The 21888-nt window shown below is 41.3% G+C and overlaps 1 protein-coding gene across 1 annotated transcript in view; it reads right to left on the bottom strand.

Moving 5' to 3' along the window:
- PHACTR1 (phosphatase and actin regulator 1) overlaps positions 1-21888 on the bottom strand; it is a 108734-nt gene that overhangs the window by 73700 nt on the left and 13146 nt on the right. The window contains exon 2 of the mRNA XM_035126288.2: positions 12212-12376. Within this exon, the coding sequence (XP_034982179.2) occupies positions 12212-12376 (165 nt within the window). The remainder of the gene's footprint in view (positions 1-12211; positions 12377-21888) is intronic.

Raw genomic sequence — 21888 nt, forward strand, 5'->3', positions numbered from 1 at the left:
AACAAAGTGGATTGTAGCTGCAAGTTTCCCAAGGAGAGACAACCTGACAAGCTAACAAGATTTATTATCTGCTGTTCGCTTATTGCAAAAGACACTTCCCCCATCAGTTAATGTTTGCCCCTCTGGATTAAAACGACGGCGGCAGCAGCAGCAGCGCATGAGCAAACCTATCGCTCACCAGACTATCAATATTAGCAAGATGGAAAAGGCAATGTTTACATTTCAGGCCCTAAGCTTTTCCAGCTACCCACCAATATGTCAGAATTGCCTTAGCCTAAAGAGCTCTCCCAGTCCCCATGTTTAGTGAGTTCTGAGATGCAGGAGTATCACTGACATGATTAGGTCAAGGATACACAAAACCTTCAATTATCAAACTGGCTTCTGTCTCTACTGAATCTGCAAAAACCAGCAGCTTAAACCATTCAGAATGCTATTCCTAGGTTTTATTATTTATCGTATTTGTTTGTGGCCCCATCAGTGTGCAAGGCTCTTTACAGAGTGCAAGAGGACCTTGCCCAGAGGAGCTTACAATCAAAAATTTGATACAGGGGAAACAAGAGACAGAGGCTAGGGAAGGAGATGCAAGTGGATAAAACAGATACAGTATGTGCAGGCCTGGCTCCAGATTAGGTCTACTCGGAGTAGGACTTTGATGATCTTTGCCAGGATGAGAGTTTGGTTTTGGGGACTCGGTAGACTACAGATAGATACAAAGAAAGTAAATGCCATGATTCTCATTTTTATCATGCCTTCTCTGACTATATTGATTTTTTTTTTACATGCCTGAATTCCTTTAATTTCTCCTATGCTTGTTTCAGTGCCTTTGTACTTTCAGAAGCTAGTAGACAGGCAGCTTGCAAAGTTTAAAACGAGATGGATGGCTAGGACTATACATAACATTTCATTTCCCATTACTCACAATGAAGGCAGCTCATTAAAGTAACATTCATGCTATGTTTTTGGGAAGTTGGGACAGGGTGTTTGTGGGCTGAAATACTGTTTATGTTCGTATTTTTTAGCTACTTCAGAACTTTATGTATGCGCATGGTTAATTTAGAAAGCTACAAAGAAGACCACACAGAGTGGAAAACATCTGTTCTTCATATTGTATGGGGATTTGTCAAAAACATTCCAAGACCCTTGGACTTGCTGCATACAGAGAATGCTGATCCTCCATGAATGGTATTATTGGCAGTATATTTGCATGGGAAGCATGGAATTTAAATCATTTTACCTTAACAATAGATTCAAATTTGGTTGCATGTATTATATGCATGGGAATGTAAGGTTATTGCCTTTTCCCTCAGTGTTTCACAGGGACTCAAAGTAAAAAGCCTTTTTAAAAAAGGTCCACTCATTGGCCCCAACCAAAATGGATAAGGACATAAAACTGGGGAAATACTCCTGCCTTGCCTGAAGTCCTGGAACCCTATTACCAATCAGCATAGGCACACCCTGTCGTTTCCAAAAACATGGCAAGGAGGAGAGAGTACACAGGGGCAACTTGACTCCCTCAGCTGCCACAACATGCAGGGAAGCAATGGTGGGGAAGAGACGAAGGCTGAAGGGAGGAGGGAAATTGATAGAGATGCAGGCAGAATAATTAGGCTGGAAAAGGTCTGGAATGGATATGCAGCTTCTGCCTGCATATATATATATATATATATATATATATATATATATATATAATGGCTCTGTCTCCATCAGAGTTCCACTCTGCACTTTTGGTGCAGGTGAAGGGATGCTTTTGAAGCATGCAACGAGGAGGAGGAGCAGCCATTCCAGCCTTGTGATTGAGAAATTTAAGTCCATAACACCTAGCGAGTGATGTCTCATACTCTAGGACAGGATGGTGAAGAAACTTTAACCTGCCTTGGTCAGTTTGGGTTAACTCATTATCTGGGTAAAGATACAGATTGTGAAAACTGACTGTATCTTTGAATACACCTGGAAAATTTTTGTATTTTGTATCTCATTTCTTAAGCAAATTTTAGTTGTTAATATTAAAAATGAAGCTTATTTAAGTTTTCATTTCTTTGGTTTGCTTGATGAATAATGTCCTCTATGATTGAGTGTTCAATAAATGTTGCCTTTAAAAAAGAAAATTCCCTGGGTGCACAGCCTAATGGCACACCTGTGACAGTCACTATAGGCAATTGTAAACTAGATGGACCAGTGATTTGACTTGGCAGGAGGCAGCTTCCTGTGTTCCAAGTTTTTTAATTCATTTTGCAAACTTATTTGAGGTTTTATTACAATCGTGGCATCTTGAGCAATGAAATAAGTAAAAAATGCCGAACCAAAATAATACAGCTGCTTGAAAACCTGCTTTCACTCTCCATCTTTCTGTTACCTGGGCACAGATGACTAACTACCCTTTTGGGCAGAGGAGGTCTCACTGTTTAATTTTTGCCTACACTCCAACTATTTCTGTGTACAAGGAACAGTGTTCTTTTAATCTGCAACTGGTAGATTCCTCCCTTATTAAAACACTGTTAGTATCATAAACCATCATTCTTCGGAATTCAATTGTCTTTAGAAAAGTGTGTGTGTTGCCGTCTGCATGCAACTAGTTTCTAGTGCAGATACATGTCAATGGGCAGGCAGGAACATGGACCTGCCATTTTGCATGTTGCACACCCTCAGGTTCACTTTGAACTATTGGCAGCACTGCAGAACAGTCATGTTTACTTAGTATATTTCTAGCCGTAATATACTATTGGCTTTTTAAACTGGCGCATGGCAGGCAGTGGTAGAAATGAATGTAGTTGACAGAGTAGAGCCTTCAGCAAAATGTGACGGGGGTGGGAGTGGGCTCAGGAAGTGATCCTTGGCATGAGGATGCTTTGCTGCGAATCCCATGCTTTAAATATAGCTGCAAAAGAATATGTTTTGCTGTGGAAAAAAAGAGATACACTCTGCTTATATAATCACACAGTTTCGGCAGCAAGCGTCATTGTGGTTCTGGGAGCAATGACGTCAGTCAAGACCAAACAGAGCATGCATAATCTAGGAGCAATACAGTTTGATTCCTTCACAGGAATTGTGGTGGGAAAGATTCTTAGGAAAAGATATTTAGTGAGAACAGAACAAGCACAGAATTCATTCCCCCCCCCCGCCCCCCGCCACTATCACAGGAATAGAAAACTCCATTGAGCTGGCAAACGGTTCCCAGGCTACACTATTAGATTCAAGAGATTTCTGCAGAAACTCTTGCCCCGTGAACAAGCCTTAAGAATCTGCGGGGGGGGGGGGGGGAATCAACATTTTCTGTCTAGTCATGCTATGGTGCACTTTTACCGGAATGAATTTTCAAAAAGTATCAAGGGATAACCGCCTGGACTGAGATGCCCAAAGGCAAGGAATAGATGAAACAGCGTAAGTTCCTTGAAAATAGATCCCAACCCTTAGTGCTGAAATTGTGGTAGTAACTGATTTGCAAGAAATATATTTGCAAAAGTAAGTTTAATAAATTAATAACGTCAAACAGATCCTAATTCAAACCTTTTGGAATCATAATGAATTGAATTCCTCTAAAACAACAACAACAAAGAAGTCATTGGTTTAGGGCTGCATGTTATACTTTTCATCCAAAATACTGTAAAGCTTGCAAGTACACATAATGCATGCTGATGTATCTAAGAAGGGGATCCCCCCTGCTAACATGCATGCCAAAACTGCCTGCTGTTTTTTGGCAGGGGTGCTGCTGCTGCTTCAACTACCTCGTAAGAAGGGCCACCTGAATCAGAACCATCTAGTCTAGAATCCCATACCTTCCAACATTTCTCCAATGAAAATCCTCCTATTCCATAATAAAAATATTTTTATTATTTATACCCAACCCATCTGACAGGGTCAGCTCCCAACATATATAAAAACATAATAAAACATTAAACATTAAAAAACTTCCCTATACAGGACTGCCTTCAGATGTCTTCTAAAGGTTGTATAGTTACTTCTCTCCTTGCCTTGGGGGTCACATAACTCCATACCCTCCAACATATCTCCGATGAAAATAGGGACCTCCTAAGGAAAAGCAGGACATTCTGGGATCAAAACAGAAACCAGGACGGCTTCTGCAAATCCAGGACTGTCCCTGGAAAACAGGGACACTTGGAGGGTTTGGCATGTTGTTCTGACACCTGCCAACCTATGGGAAGTCCAAAAGCAAGACCTGAGTACCTGTTTTAAATTGTGAGATTTCATTGTGTTCTTTAGATATTTATGTTTTATAACAGAGTTTATAACCAGGTTCGTTTGCCTCTTTTGAATATAAAGAATGGAAAAATGGCAGTATAGTTACATCATGAATTAATGCCCACACAACCGTCTCCCAATCACCTCCCGGCGTTCCTTAGCAATGACCCTCCCTGAACCAGCAGGGGCTAAGCTCAGATTTGCTTCTGCTGCCTATGACTCAGCACTGCTAGAGCCTTCTAAATCGGCTTCTAAATATTTATGCTATGGGATAGACAGACACAGGAGCTCCAAGAAGAAACTGCTTGAAGCTGTTTTCTCAAATAGCCTTTTAGCCATTGCCCAGTAAAATACTGCTGATGTGAAGAGGCACGGCTTCCCATTGATTGCAAGAGCTTCTTGCACGTTTGGGTTCTGAAAAACGTTCGAAAATGGAAGCATTTACTTCCAGGTTTTCAGCATTCGATAACTGAAATGTACGACAACAGAGGCGTTCGGGAACCGAGGTTCCACTGTACAATATACTTTCACTGTACAATTACAATATATTTTCTTCCATCTGCGTGAAAGATGGGTGTACACTTGGAAGGACTTTGGCTTTCTGATGCCACAAGAGCCTGATGTTAATGTCTTTTCGGAAATTTTAAAAAGAATAGCACCTGTTCACTACTTAAAACAAAGCCAGCAGGGCTTAGATTAGTCTCAGTTTGTATGACAGTGCAGAAAAATATATTGTGCAAATAGTTTATGCAAACAGTGCATGCAAATAATTCTGTTCTCAGCCCAGAGTCATGCAGACAAATGCAACATGTGAACTGGATGACCAGAGATTATCAGCAACCAGATTGTGTTTGTTTGTTTGTGTATGTTTGTGTGTGAGAGATGCCCTTGAGCTCAGGATGGTCAAGGCTGTTCTTTCAAGCTCATGAGTTATTGATGTCTACCAGAACTATAGAACCCTGGAAATATAAGTCACTGTACAACAGACTTCCATTACCAAGACAACAAACAGACAAATCAAATGTGGGTCATACAAGCAGGAGGTCAGTGGAACAGTGCGGCTCAATCAATGTGCCTAAGGGATGGCTGCTTCATTTATTCCACTGCTGGCAATGCTGATTAAAATAAGAATAAAATACCCTCAAATTTGATTTATGATGAAACTGCAATATTTACACTTTGTTGCTCTGTATTTCTAGAATCAATTATCATCTCAATGGTGCTGTACCACAAAAACAGAAATCCACAGAACAACACAGGACACAACTCTTTTTTTCTTAGCAGCAATTCAATATGCAATTGCCCATTATGCCTCATAAAAATCAATGGGATTTGTACATGCATTTCTGCTGTATTGCAATCAGATGAGAACAATAAAAGCACATGACTCAGAAACAAGAACAGCAGCACTAGGCTAAGGCACATAAACATTTCTCCTCGATAGTAAAGGTACAAGGCAAAACTGACAGCAAGCAATCCCACTGCTGATCAACTTTTTCCATCACTGTCTAGCTAAAAGCCAATAGAGCTGAAATCTATTTCTCAGACTGACATAGGTGATTGTCCTGCATGTTTGCTTTGATCTTGAACCTGGCTCTGGTTTTGCATCTCTCTCCACAGCCTGGAACCAGATTCGTTATACTAACGATGAATCAATGTTCCAGACCTAACACTAAATGGAGGTTCCAATGCAGATTCCACATGACTATCCTGATACTGGGGAAGCTCTGTTGAAACTGTGCACAAGCCCTAAGTTTTTAAATGACTGTCCTCTAGATGTTGCACAAATTCTGGCTACTAGTACGGTATATTTCCAACTTCGATCAGCCTGGCCTATGATCGCTGGATGTGGTCCCAGATTTTGATAAGCATCTGTTTTATGGCAAGACCTCTTTGTTTTCTATGTATTCAAATAATATGGAAATTGGGTGACAAGAGAAACTTTGCAGAACCTTCATGGTAATGCAGGACTGCTTCGCAAAGTAAGAGCAATGGGTTTTCACAGTGAAGGACGTTTGAGGGGCATTTGTTATCATTAACGATATTAACATTTTCTAGGTCTTTAAATGGGCGGCGGCGGGGAAATCCCAGCATAAGATAAAATAATAAAAATAATTCTAAACTATTAAATATTTTGGAAGGTTGCTTATATAGCTATGTGATATTGTAACCAAATTTCGTGTGATGGTTCCCAAGTATCAAGGAGCATGTTTTTGTCTAAGTCTGGATGCCATTTTGAATCAAGATGGCAGGCGGAGCTTTCCAAAACTGCACTGATTTTTTTTTTTAAGGTGGAGGGGTTTCCTTAGAATTTCTGAGCAATGTCAGGTTCAAGGCTACTAGTATAAATTAAAGAAGGCTACTACAAGGGTTTTCCTGGTTGCATTTTCTACAGATCTAACAGATCATAAATGTCTCCTTAAGTCAATATTTATTTAGTTTAACTATATAGTTTAACTATACTTTTTCTCAGAAAATTGAAACAGTTAGAGCTGGTAAAAATATATTTTCCCCTGCTCCATTCATTCCATGTGTGTCTGTGAGAGTATCCACAGAGGATCAAATTGACATGGACATTAAAAACAGAAAGTTGCCTTACATCAAGTCAGACCACTGTTTAGTGAGCTCCAGTTTGCTTACTATGCTGATTTGGTGGCAGCTCTCCAGAGTATGAACCACCTTAGCTGGAGATGCCGGGGGATGAACTTGGAATCTTTGGAATGCAAAGCACCCGCTTATCCACATAGCTTCACGTCACCCTGGATGTGAAGGGCTGAGATCAAGTACAGCTACATATGCACATGCTTAGTTATCGTTAGTGATTAAGAAAGGGCTAACACAAACTCCAACATATGGTACATGGGTACCAAAAATACCTAAGATGTAAACGACTGCAGACATGCATTTCATAAACATCCAACTATTATGGATTTGTGATTGGCAGGACTTTTACGTTAAGCCAGTTTTGCCTCGCCATGCCTGAAAAAGCTTTAAAGGATTCAAAGACTTTGTTTTGACAAAATCCACTCATCTTACATATGAGAATCAATTTTTAAAGAAAGTAAACCTGCAGATCAAGGGATTTCATTATTAGTAAATTTGTTGGGAAAGCCTCTTTGTAACATATGATGCAACCTACTAGTCACACACACAGAGAGAAAATGAGAACACTCAGTTGCATTTTTATTTTATTTTGTCTATTCAGGCTTTAAACCCTGTCTTATACATCCCCTCCCTTGCAGATTAACTGCATTCTGTCCCCCCTCCCCCCATCCTGCTTTTTGCAGTAATACACCATTGCAGAACATCACAGAATTGAAGTTTGAGGCTGTTGCATATAATCTTTTTAGCAGCTGGAAGTGTAATTAGCATAAAATCCAAATGGCCTCATTAAACATTCCTTTCCTGTAAGCTCGGACACATTTAAGGATCCCCCCCCCCAAACGTGCCATTAAAGTGATGGCATGGGGGTTAGCACATTCTTTAAAAGCCTTTTCAATTGAGCAAGGCAAAACCCGCTTCTTAATGGCTCGAAATATGCTATGCAGCAGATTTTCAAGGGGGCACACAAAAGATTCAGCCACACAGAAACACAAACATCCCTTTTCATCAGCAGCCTGCACTTGCCAACTCGTGTGCAAAAATAGACAACTGCTACCGGTACAAGTATCAGCTGTGTAAAATAGGCAATTGAGGCCTAAAGCTATCAGAGGCAGGGTCCACTGGGCAACTACTTCCCAACTACTGTACTTCCCATGTTATTTCTTCTCATCTTAGTTACTATGTGCGTTGTGAAAAGCACATGTGTCCCCATCAGCAAGTCTAAAAAACGGGGGTCATATCCTGCATCTTCTTTTCTCTGAGGCATGGGCTTAACAAGAAGAATGAACTGCTCTCAAAACACTCCACCCCCACCCTGAATTCTTGTAGGAAGGATCATGCTGGCTTCCTTTACACAACTTATAACCTATTGCTATCAAGCAAAGTAGACCATCCCTTTACTAAGCCGATACGATCTGGTCATTTATGAATCCATATCAAGTAAAATAGACCATCGCTATTGAGATACAATCTGGTCATTTAGAAGTTTTTGCAATAATTATGGCTGTCACAGTGTTATCTGCCTGAACATGGGTTGCCTAGGGCTTCCAGGGCCTGATGTTAATTAAAGTTTTAATGGTTTTGGGGAAAGATGACGTTCAAACTGTTTAACTTCAGTGTACCTTGCAAACCTTTCTTCAGGACATATTTGAATTGCGCTGCTGGCTGCCTTTGACTTCAGGTAAAATGCCACTAATATTAAATACAGTATTTGCTTTCCAGATGGAGAGCATCTCTAAATTTATGGAACTCCAGGCCTAGATTTTTGATCCAATTCCTATTCAAGAATGCATTTGGTCTAGTTCATAACAATTTGTCATTTGGGGGTAGTTAAAGGGCATTCCCAATCCTATGGATCTACTGTATTTGGTTAGCTGAGATTCCTGCATTGCAGGGGGTTGGACTAGATGGGGGTCCCTTTCCAATTCTAAGATTGGAGTGGCAATTGAAGTGGCTTGAGCTAAGTACTGTGAAGTCATAGTACACTTACCAAATGTGACAAGCCCCTACCCCCCCCCCATGATGCACCTTGTGATAGACGGTATTATTTTCCAATAAAGTGTACCATAAGGTTGTGATGGGCAAATCACTCTTAAGCAAGCCTTATAGGTGGGTCCTCCACAGTCCTGCCTCCTGCTCAGCTGAGAATCACACAGCAGCTTTGCATATCTTTGTTCACCGTTTCTGTCAGTGGTGTCCCATCAGGCATTATCTAGTCTGCATATTTTAGCTTGAATTCATTTAAATTATTCTGCCTCACTCCTCAGCTGAGAAAAGGCTCCCAGAGCAAGTTACTAACACCTATAATAATTTTTATATACCTCTCAGGAAGCTTCCCTTTAGGTAAAGGTAAAGGGACCCTGACCATTAGGTCCAGTCGTGACCGACACTGGGGTTGCGGCGCTCATCTTGTGTTATTGGCCAAGAGAGCCAGCGTACAGCTTCCAGGTCATGTGGCCAGCATGACAAAGCCGCTTCTGGCGAACCAGAGCAGCACACAGAAACACCGCTTACCTTCCTGCTGTAGCGGTACCTATTTATCTACTGCACTTCCACTTTTGATGTGCTTTCGAACTGCTAGGTTGGCAGGAGCTGGGAGCTCACCCCGTCGCGGGGATTTGAACCGCCGACCTTCTGATAGGCAAGCCCTAGGCTCTGTGGTTTAACCCACAGCGCCACCCGCGTCCCCTTCCCTTTGGGTATAGCTTAATATAAACCGAGTTGTTCTCATAGTAAGAACAATACTATTCTGGACACTATGAGCTTAGCTTTTCTGGGCTTTGTCTTCCTGCGGTAACTATGGAAGAAGAAGAAGAAGAAGAAGAAGAAGAAGAAGAAGAAGAAGAAGAAGAAGAAGAAGAAGAAGAAGAAGAAGAAGAAGAAGAGGAGGAGTTTGGATTTGATATCCTGCTTTATCACTACCCTAAGGAGACTCAAAACGGCTAACAATCTCCTTTTCCCTTCCTCCCCCATAACAAACACTCTGTGAGGTGAGCGAGGCTAAGAGACTTCAGAGAAGTGTGACTAGCCCAAGGTCACCCAGCAGCTGCATGTGGAAGAGCAGGGAATCGAACCCGGTTCACCAGATTACAAGTCCACTGCTCTTAACCACTACACCACACTGGCTACAAAAGTGCAATACATTGCACCAGCTCTGAGCATCAAATACGCTTGAACCTTCTGCTTGAGCCCGTAGGCTATGTTTATTTATCACCACCCTCTAATTTAAACCTCTTCAAAGTGGGGGAAACTGAACTGTATTTTCCCCAGGAGACTGATGGGAATTATATTTTTTTCTAAAATACATTTATCAGTACACCGAAGGATTAGCCATAAATACGTGCGAGCTCTCATTACAGCACCTCCTGGGGGTGCTTATGATTTACTTTGGAAATTAAAGGGCTCGCTGTATTGAGCTTCAAGATATCAGATACCAACACAGCCCTGATCTGTTATCATGCACAGTTTGAAAAAGTATCCTACCCTTTCTTCTACATTCACTAAGAAAACCATGCAGATTATTCTGAGTGGTTTTCTGCCAAAGGTGTTTACAATACGGCTGCATGAACTGGCTATCTGAAGTGTGTGGTACAAGTCTTATGGGAGACTTACAAGGATGACTTATACAGAACATGAAGGGGATCTAATTTGCATTTTTGCACGGCTGCATCTCTTTGACAACAATAGATTTTAAATCCAGATCAAGTGGAGGGGTAAAAGTAACAAAGCCAGTGGAATCTTACATGCCATGAAACAAAAAAGTATAATTAACCCCCAAGTTCCATGCAGTCAGCAGATATTAATGAAAGAGCAGTGATATAAATACATCGGACATGTGACCAAACACAGGTGCTAGTATTCATATGAGGCCTCCAAGCAGCGTCTGGTGGACTATGTGAACAAACTGTCTTAACCCCTTTTGTTCCCAAATGGCACTGCCTGCATATCCTTGGCCTCCCTCTGCCCCAAGCTGCAGCTGGGGGAGGGAGATACCTAACCCACACAACGAAAACTGCACCCCTTCAATATTTGGGGCTAGGGAAAGAGGGGAGCTACTTTGCTCCATAATGTTAGAAGTATGGAAGCAGAGTTGCAATTCTAGTTTAAAGCACAGCAGCTATGATTGCATACTACTAAGATATCCATGTCTGGAAGCCCCCCTTGATCAGTTGACTTGGCTGCCTGACTTCCTTTTTGCTTAAACCTTTCCACAGCTGCCATCAAAATTCTGTAAGCAAACAACCTTTCAACAGGCAGTTTGGGGTTGCTTACTAGATTGCCATTTTTGTTTCATCCAAAATAATAATAATAATAATAATAATAATAATAATAATAATAATAATAATTCTGTGTACCTAGGATGCCACCCAAATATACAGCAGCCTGCCACTATTCTATTTTGGTGTGACTTCATTCTGTTTCTGAAACCACCTGACTTTTACATACCTACATACATACCTACATAAATATGGCCTTTTAAACCATTGGGGGGGGTATTGTTATTGTTTGTTACTATGTTGTGCATTTTTGTGCTTTTGACATTGTAAACTGCCCTGGGATCATCGGATGAAAGGTGCTATAGAAATTTAATAAATTTAACAAATAAAACGCAGTTTTCTGTGTTTTCTTTTTATACGTGTACATTTATTTTTATTGCTATATCCATAATTTTTATTGTATTCTGTATGAGTTTACGTCAATAAACTTTTATTTGTTTTTAAAAACACACAAATAAATATATTATAGGGAATTACTGATTGTGAGGCACCTGTGCACATTCCACCTATAATGTGGTCAACTGGAGCATTGGACTGTGGGCACATGCATCACCTGGGGAATAGGATGAGCACCACAGATCCATTAAAAAAAACCCCACAGCATGCACATGCCCTTAACAGCTCAGGACTGCAGCATCCCAAAGACCGCCTCTTTCTATATGAACCTGAGATTATCTTCTGAGGCCCCTTCTTTGTGTGCCTCCTCCACAAAAGATCTAGAGGGTGGCAACATGAGAACAGGCCTTTTCTGCTGTGGCTCCGTTTGTGGAATGGTCTCCCCAGGGAGGTTTGCCTGGTGTCTTCATTGTACACCTTTAGGCACCAGGCAAAATCCTTTCACTTTAACTAGGTCTTTGGTTGACTGACATCCAATCCCCCTTTTAAAATGTGTGTGTGTGTGTGGGAGAGAATTATTGGGTTGTTTTTATTTTGATCATATATTTTGTGTTTCTATATTGTGATTTTATCTTGTGAACCACCCAGAGACCTGCCGGTATAGGGTGGTAGACAAATTTAATAAACAAACAAACAAGCAACAAGTCATTGGCTGCTTTGTAATAATCCTACTAGTGGATAGATTCCGATTTCCTCATCTGCTCTTAATAGCAAAGCATCAAGAAAAGGGCCAGAATTACCTGCTGAGGTGTGCTTGAACTTCTCACTCTTCTTCTTCCGCCACTTCCATGGCTTGAAAATTCTTCCTAGAGTGGCAAATTTGCTCCGTCTCCTAATCGGAGGGGTGTGTGTCCCTGGAACAAGCGAGTCCGAGCGCATGGCTGCCAGTCTCTCCACTTCTTCAGCTGCGTTTTGAAACAGTAAAAGGAGCCTATGTCAGTAAAGCAGATGGACAACCTTCCCCCTTTGCCAGAGAGAAAAGTTCTGTTTTTAAGCCAAGATCACATTGTGCTGACAAAGGCAGGTATTAATAGTAACACTTGCCCTTTGTATAACACCTTTCAGCAAGCATTCGCAGATAATCCAGGAAGGTGATCCCACACATCTGAAAGACACTTCCTCCTCTGGATCATCATGGCAAGTATTTTTTTGAGGCAATTTTCTTTAAATAAAACAGGGAGGAGTGAAAGGAAAAGGATAGTACAGGATTAAAGGGCCACAAAGGCTCCAAAAGAGCAACAGAGTTATCCCAACTCTTGTCTTCTCAGAAGTCAGTCCTACAGAATTCAATGGGGCTTAACCAAAGGTAAGTGGGTTTAGGATCATAGCCTTAAATAGGAAAATAAAAAGGAAGCACTAGAAAAGCAGGCCCAAAATTAATGGGCGGCCAGGGGCATGGGCGCAGCCAGGGGGTCAGCTGCCCGCCAAATCAAGTAAGTAAGTAAATAAATAAAAATACTTAACCAAAAGTACCAATTGTAGAAAGATTTTGACAGATTTTTCGGAGCACTTGAGCTCAAAAGAAAGTAATCTAAAACAACTGTTGTTGAGACATTTCAAGTCAAATCTGCTAGACAGAGCCAGATAGAGAATGATGGCAGGTGGGTGCCCTGTCCACCCCCCCACAACAAAAATTCTGGCTACCTGCCCCCATAACACAAATTCTGGCTACACCCATAGTAGGGGGGAATCATACCTTTAAGACCCCTGCGAATATTTCAAGTATCAAATGCTTTCAGCACACCATCCCCCTGCCCTGAATCATGGGAACTGTAGTTTAAGGGTGCTGGAAAGTATAGCTATGTTCTGCAGTTCTCAGGATTCTTGGGATGGGTACGCTTTAAATGTGTGGTGTGTATGCAACCTTATTAGAGGGGAGGGGGAAGAAAACCCCACCCCAGAGGCTCTGTGCTTTGCCTTCTTCCCTGCTAAGCTACTTAAAAGAACAAGCAGAGCAGCCCTTTTTCTCAGCTGACACATCTAAGTAGGCACTAGCAGGCAATGACAGTCTCAAGAGCATAACTTTCAGGCACGCTTCTGTTGATGGCACAAATCTAACCCAATGAAGCCACCATGCCAAAATGAGAGCTTACAGTCCTAGGATTACTATGCATGATTACCCCAAAAGCAAGTCCAACCTAGTTCCATGGGACTTACTCACAAGAAAGTATGCTTAAGTTTGTAGCTTTAGGGTGCAATCCTAGTTATACTTATGGGTTTCAGGGTAAATGTGCCTAGGACTGAACTGCTTGTTTTTACTTTAAAACAAACACATCTTAATTTTCAGACACCAAGCTGGCAGCAGCATTGTCTTCAGGTTGATCTCTGTTTGAAAGAGCATACAAAAGTCACGGGGCTATCACAGAGAATACCCTCTTAGTACTTGCAACCTTGCAGAATTTAAAATCAAAGTATTCAGACTTGTTTCAAGATTGGTCTTGATCACTATCTGAATGTTCATGTTCTCCTGACCATGAAAAACAGTGGTATTGTGAGACTAACAATCCTGCCTGATTCATAGAATTATCAAGCATTATTATTATTATTGCTATGCTGGCTATGTGCTATCACAAGTAAAACCAGCTATAAAATTGCATCACTCTCATTTTGGAGGGTGGAAGGGGAAGGAGTGAAGAGAAAGTAGGATGTAAAATAAACCAAATCAGCTAAAGCAGGCATCCCCAACCTGCGGCCCTCCAGATGTTTTGGCCTACAACTCCTATGATTCTTAGCTAACAGGACCAGTACTCAGGGATGATGGGAATTGTAGTCCAAAATATCTGGAGGGCTGAAGGTTGGGGATGCCTAAACTAAAGCATAGGTGGTTGTTTTACTTCTAGCTAGTTGCATTGCTCTGCATCCCTTCCATTTTCTCCTCCATAATGGGAGTACCAGAAATAATTTGAGTTTAATTGAACCAACAATGAAGCATAAAACCTCAGCCACCCTAAATTGCAGGGAAACATGGCTCCTGTACTTAAAATAGCTTTGCAAATACTTCAGGCTAACTTGCAAGGGTTCTAAAATCCTCCATAGCCATACAGTATATACTTTCTCCTGGCCTCATCCTACTTTAACAGTGTAATCCTAGCCATGTCTACTCAGAAGTAAACCCAAATTTGATTCAACGGAGCTTACTGCCAGGCAAGTGGGGTTGGGAAGGCAGCCTAAAGTTTCTCCAGCTTGCCCTGCAATCTGATTTCTATTTATTTCTCTTCTTATTTGGAACAAAGTGCGGCACATCTGCTTTTCATTACAATGCTTGGTTGCTATAACTAAGGGCTAAGAGCGGAGAAAACTGTAGTTTGCAATTGTGTTTAACTGCACTTGTCTAGAGATATGCAAAACCAGAAGGAACACATTGAACAATTCAATCATTTGGGAATTGGGAAACATTTGGTGCAAATGTTTTTGTGGTTTAAAGGTTAAGTGATAAGAGAGCCATTTACTCTGATGTAGTGGTTTTTTTGTTTTGTTTTTTTGGTGTGGAAACACAGCAGCATACACCAGACCTGACTTGTCTAGAAAAAGCTGCTGAGAAAGGCAGAGAGCATTGTGGGATATGATGTTATAAGCAAGCGTTTGGGCCTTCTGAACCCGGCCTCTCAAAATGGCTTGGTTGTGTTGAGGAAAGCAATTGTGGAGGGAAAGGAAAGTAACCCCAGACTCCTCACAGCACAAGCTTCCGTTCACTTGTCCTTTTTTTTTAGAAGTGAAACATATTCAACCACTTTGCCCCCTCTACAGACAAATGTAATTAAAGAAAGCCCGATTTTATTTAAAGAATGAGTGCTATGGGGCTATTATACATTAAACAAACCACGTCGCCGAGTTGTTTTCCCACTGTTGCATTGAATAAAACAAACCATTGGGAAAATGTGGGGTAGTGTCTGGGCTGAGCTCCATTAGTGGGACATAAACTGTGCAAAGAATAATAATAATAAAAAACCTTTCTCCACCAGCTGGTAATAGTGCTGTGAGAATTGCTACTGAGCCTGACTTCTATAATAAAACCAATCACTGACAAACTTTAAAAACAGCTAGTGCATCATGTCCACAAAACCACCTGCTACCAGTTGCTTGTGCTCAATTCCTCAATGGGCTGCAATTATAGCTTCAAAAACACACTTCAGATCACAGTTGCTATGTGCATTCTCCCCCCCCCCCATTTTTAAGAAGGTTACGTTAATTATATGGTGCCTGCTGAGGCAATAGGGAGGGTAACATCTTCAATGTTTTCAGTGCAGGGATAAATGCTGCTTCTCTCCTTAAGTTGAGAGAGATATCAGAAAACACGTCGACAGAAATCCAGTAAAGGCTTCCTAGAGGTAAGTGTCACAGAAAGTTCACCTTATTAAGGCTGCAGTACAAAACCCAGATACTACAGAGGTGCAATAGGCTTCATGAATCTCGTTCACATCTATTCTTGAGAGAAATCTGGGAGAGAGCTCCATTTTGCGGATCAGAAGCATGACACTATCTATATGTAGGGTACTTTCTAGGCAGGGGAAATCCTATATACGTTGGCCACTGTTTTTTGGCGGACTGGTTATGTACATTCCCTCAAGGTTTCAGCTTTGGGACATCACCACAAAAACGTGTTGTTGTTGTTTTTACTGTGTTTGTAGTGCTGCTGTGTCAAAAGCTGGACTCTGCTTGTGGTGTCCATTTCACACAATGAATTCAACATGGATGTCATGGACTGGTTGGGTGCAGGGAAATGGTGGGAGGAACCAGCTGCGGGAACCCCCAAGGGAAGAAGGCGCAGAGCCAGGGGATTGGTGGTGGAACAAAGATGAATGGTCAGAGGGAGAAGAGGGAGCAGACTGGGAGGAGGACTAGGTGACAGACGCTGAAGAGGTAACAGGGTTTAGTGAGCAGGAAGAGTCTGTGGCAAGAGAAGCCCAGAATCAGAGGTGGAAACTGAAGCTGAAGCAGGAGAGGAGGGAGGCCAGGAGGCAGAGAGAAGTCCAGCGGGTTAACAGGCATGGGGGGTCTCCTCTCTCCTGGTGTCCCAGAACCAGAAAAGGCATGAAGTAGGAGGAGCAGGTACAGTCTTTTTGCTGAAGAGGATGGAACCCTGTGGGGAGGAGGGGACCTTCAGTCTCCGCAATGACTTCATAGGGGTAAGACCTACTGAAGAAGAGATCCTATTTATTCTAATAAAGAAACTCTACTTACTTCATGTGACTTACTGGTGGCTTGCTTGCTCCTGATATTAGGCATTCAAAACATTCATGCCCCCCAGCACTTTTCATCTAGCTACCACACACACACTATTAATGGGACCTTCAAGCTCAAGACGTGGTCAATATTAATGGGACCTTCAAGCTCAAGATGCGGTCAAGTTAATGAATTAATGGTTAAATTGGAATGTGCACCTAGGTAGTCACCAGGTTCAAAGGCCAAAAATGTATCTGCTGGTTCAAAAGCACATCCAGAGATAGCACTGTTCTCATTAACTCCCGCATAAGCATTTATTTAGGTCTCCTACATGGAATTTGTTCTTGTCCTGAAGTGGTTATAGGAAAAGTGGAGTATATAAGTTTGTGCTTGTGTGTGTGTGTGCACACACACACACACCCCACACTGTGTTAAGAGAAAGAACAGTGCTTCATCTTCTTAAATTTAAATCAATCCCAGGTACAAATTTTGCTAATACATACACTTTTTCCGAGTTTACAATTTACTCAGTAGATTTCATAAGGTAGCATTTTCAAATTAATGGCTAGCTGGTAATAAATGAGTGCATATTTTAAAACAGAGCAAAATCTGAATAAAATATATAGCACTATGCATAAAACTGTTTTTAAAAAAGCTGCTTCAGCATATCAGCTCTTTGCCATTATCTTTTTTGCTTCTTCATCTGACCCTTCTCCAGCATCAATTACAGTTCTTAACAATTATGAAATAGTTGTGGGCTGTGGCACCAACTGCTAACAGCAGGTTCTGTTTCATGCTCTTTCTGTTCAAAAAGATGTGAAAGTGTTTTTCGAGGCTGCAAATTTACCTAGACCTGCCAATTTATACCCACTAGAAGAGTAAAAGGAATTACGGTGTTGGAACTCAAGTCCACAGTGGGCCTACAGGAGGTAACCTGAGATGTATCAGATAGAAAAAGTCTATCTGTGTGCCACTAGCGAGCTCTGGCTAGAGGAGGGAACTTCAAGAGGAGCTGCCACATCAGGAAGGAAGACTCTTTCCACAATAAGGCAAGATCCTATAAAGGTTTTTGGGTAGGCGATAGGGGATGGGGGAAGAAGATGGATCATGAAGTGTGGCTTTGGAGTAACTACAGAGTTTGCACATGATTCCTCATTTTAGGAATGTGGGCTCTCTCTGATATAGGCTCTTGTTTAAGGCTTAGCCTAAGCATGACAGCTGCGGAAACAACATTTGAGCTCTGCTCCTACAAAATTTCTCGCCAGAGCCATCGGAGCTGTCCAGGGTGCCACTGAAGCCTTTCCTCCATACTGCTGTGGCTGTTGCTCCAAGCAGAACAGTAGGTGTTGCTTCAGGGGCATTCAAATTGGTCTACATTGCTGAAATAATTAATGATAAGACACAATCCATAAACAGTCATTTCAATGGGACAGGTAAGGATACGTTTAACTCTCCCACTGAAATAAATGTGAATTAAATGCCCAACTTTGATTGGATTGTGCCTAATAGCCCTCCGAGAAAGGTCAACCACAGCTTTTAGCACTCTCAGAATTGGATTGAAATGGTGAGACTAATGAAACTCTTCTCTGTGATAATGCAGAGACTCAATAGGCTGTTCTCACCTCACTAAAACCAATGAAGGGCACAAGGTTGTTTGTAGACCACTTTCAACAAATAACACTGGATGCAGTAGATGAAAGTAACTGTGATAAGTATATGCTCTTCTCAGAACTACCCCCCCCATTTTACCAGCTCAATCTCTCTGACTTTTTGTGAAAAACTAAGATCTATGTAGAGTAAATTGACCTACTTTCTAAAATTTCATGCGACAAACTGACACCGTCAGTGACATTTGCAGAGATGGAGGGGATGCTTGAGTGGGCTTCAGACTCAATATCAATCTTTTACAACAACAGATATGCAAACTTCATTATCGAAATAAGATCTGTGTCAATGGGTAGCATAGTAGAACACAATCGCCTTCCAGATCAGCAATTATTTACTCAAAAGAAGCAAGCAATTGGGGCTGGATGGAATTTATCCTGCAAGTATATTAATTTTTTAAAAATTAATTTTTTAAAACCTACTTACTGAATCTTATTCCCAAGCTACTTATTCGTTGGGTTTAGGTTATGAAGACATCAGGCCAATCCTTTAGGTCACAGTATAAGTTAAGTATAAACATATAAATGCAAGTCTACATGATGCAGGATCACAGACTTTCTGGATAACTGCAGTTTTAGGATATGGAAATAAGCAACATACACCAACATTTTCTCCCCCTCCCCACAACCTTATTCCTTTTCTGTCCTGTCTGTAATTGTAACAACAACACCACTTAATATGGAGCTCTCTATTGCTTCTTTTGTGCAATATCAACATATTTTAAGCAGGTCATAATATTCAGTTCTTTTGGAAGTTTGGCATAAGGTATCTTTGTGCTGTTTAATCTTTCATCCAGTTAAGAATAAATCACATAACATTAGACATCGTTGTTAATAACTGAACATTAGCCAGTGTGCTAGACATTTAGTTTTGTATCAGAATGCACTGTATTAACTGTTCTTAACACAGCTTCTTCCAGAATCATTATATCTTCAGGTGATATGCGCTGAGATTCCTCCTTATAACATGGATGAGTGATACCATCATGGCCCATAAATGACTTGAAAAATGTTCCTAGCTATGGATTATGGACACAACAGACCACAATGGCATTTCTACAACCTACTTATCTTGTTAATGTGCACTTGGAGGCTCCATCACTATGCAAATTATTGACTATAGTATCATCAAGATCTGCTTAGCGATAGTTTAATCTGAGAATGTCTAACCCTTTAGTTAACAAAAGGATTAATAGCACACAAGGCAGCAAAACATCTCTCTGTAGCAGCCTATATAGCTCTTAACACATGCTTGTTACCTGGAGTTATTGACCGGGACAGGCAAATCACATATGGAGCTACCCTATACGGACTCAGACCATTTTCTCCAAGGACTTGAGCAGAAGTCTTTTCTCTACTAGCACTGCTATCTGAGATCCTTTTAACTGGAGAGCCTGGGGATTGGACCTGGCAGGTTCTGCATGCAAAGCATGATCTCTACACTGAGCAATGCACCATGCTTGGCTCTTGATATGCTGCAGTCTGCTTGAATTACTAGACATGCCAAGGAATCAAAATGCAAATACAGTCATACCTCGGTTTGCGACCACCTCCGTTTGTGACCGCTTCGGTTTCTGACCACCGCAGACCCGGAAGTGTTTACATCCAGATTCCGTGGCGCTCAGATGTGCAGAAGCGATCTGCGCAGCGCGAGTGTGCGCAGAAGCGCTCTATCGGTACTTTGCGCACACGCATTCGGGGAAGCGTCCGATTCGGGGAGTGATCGGCTCCACGGAACAGATTGCGGTCGCAAACCGAGGTATGACTGTACCTGTCAAAGCTGCAGTAGTCTGCAATCTGAATGATGTCAAGTGTGTATTGGGAGGGTGAAGTTTCAGCTTGCACACCACCACACTTCTATCATCTATCTATTTATTATTAAATTTGCATGTGGCCCAAAACCGTAGATCTCAGGGTGGTTCACATCTTCTCTGGAGAAGTTAGCGGGTGACCCTCCAACTGAACTAGGAAGCCTCAACAAGAGGTCAGAATGGGTCAGGTGGTTTTTCCTGCACCTCCCCTTGCCCATCTGTGATTCTAGGTCAGGCTTGCTTACTGGCCTGAGCAATGCTACAGTCTAACTCTAGACCATCTTCATTCAGACAGACAACAGGCGGTATCTGCCTAAGTCATGCTCAGAGTAGAATACGTTACTCACGAATGATTGAAATACAATGATGCCAGTGGACCTACTCCAATTTGCCCCCTCCAATTTGAGTATGACCACTCCATTACCTTCAAATATACTTTTATCCTCGTACTGATCCTCTGAAGTGGCATATTTAAATTACATTTTTAAGATGCTTCAAGCTTGCTACAACCAAAGAGCCCTGGAAACAATTCTCAGCACTTTCGAAAGATACATGCAAGGATCATGGCATACACGATCTGTAATAAAATTATTGGCATGTACACTTTCTCCTCCCCAGAATCTTTTAATATCCTGTTCTTGTACCACAAAACTTGAAAGCTAGATTTTCTTCTCCTTCCTGGCTACATGAAACAGAGTGCTGAACCTAGAGGCAGCCATGCCAAACATCTGGAAAATATTGTCCCATCCAGTAATTCTGAGTAATTCTTGAATGGCTCATGCCCCATTGCTACTGACATAATGAAATCGTCCCAAGATCATTGCTGTACTTTGAAGCCTTATGCAATAGCATGATAGGATGCTCTCTTTTTGACCTACTTTTGAAACAACCCCATCATGACCAAGATTCTTCCATTTTCCTCTGGAAAACAAGCTATCATTTGGGTGACAAGTACAACAGGGGCTTATAAAAAAAAAACTACCATACTTAAATATGGGTATGTGCTTCAAATGTTAGGTTCAGGCACCTTTTGCATTCTGACAAGGAGAGAAGAAAACTGGCTGACACATTGCTAACACCAAACCACAATGCCAAACCACAACGTAGTGCCAACTTGCACTAGAAACAATGTCTACTTTCCAAGTCAACAATTTATTATTATAACAACCCTGCTTGTTAAAAAGTATTGAATCTTCGTTCATGTTGAAATTATAAACGCGCAGATAGATGTTAACTCCAGAGTTGTTTATTTTATCAATATTTACAGGATCTAATCAGGTAAGTCCTAAGGATTTGATAACACGTTTGATACGAGAAGCACAGCTATAGGATTTTAGTGCAGAAGTGGTGATAAGGGGATGGCTGGAGTGATGTCTTCATCTACTGTGGACAAGTGATTAGAATACTCTTAGAATCATAATGTAAGTGAGAGATATTATATCCTTTGGCTCACCTCCATAATGGTTTTGTGGTTATAGATTTATGTTTTGTGTTTCATTTGTAGACTCTTGAGATTTTTGTTTCTGCAGTTGCTATCCTCCCAACATTTGAAAAGAAACTCAGCCACTTGAAGTACATTGCTGTGGGTGCTCTTGCTGTGGGAGTATTTTGATCTCTTATAAAGGATTTGCCAAGATAATATGAAGATCCACCAAGTGTATGTGGATCTCAGACTGTAAACCTGAGATAAAATAAAATAAAGATACTCGTAACATTTTAAAAAATAGATTTACTTTTCGGTGATACTCTTCTAGACTAAACAAAAGCAATTTCAGGTTT

Source organism: Zootoca vivipara, chromosome 8, assembly GCF_963506605.1.
Source record: "Zootoca vivipara chromosome 8, rZooViv1.1, whole genome shotgun sequence".
Lineage (NCBI taxonomy): Eukaryota > Metazoa > Chordata > Lepidosauria > Squamata > Lacertidae > Zootoca > Zootoca vivipara.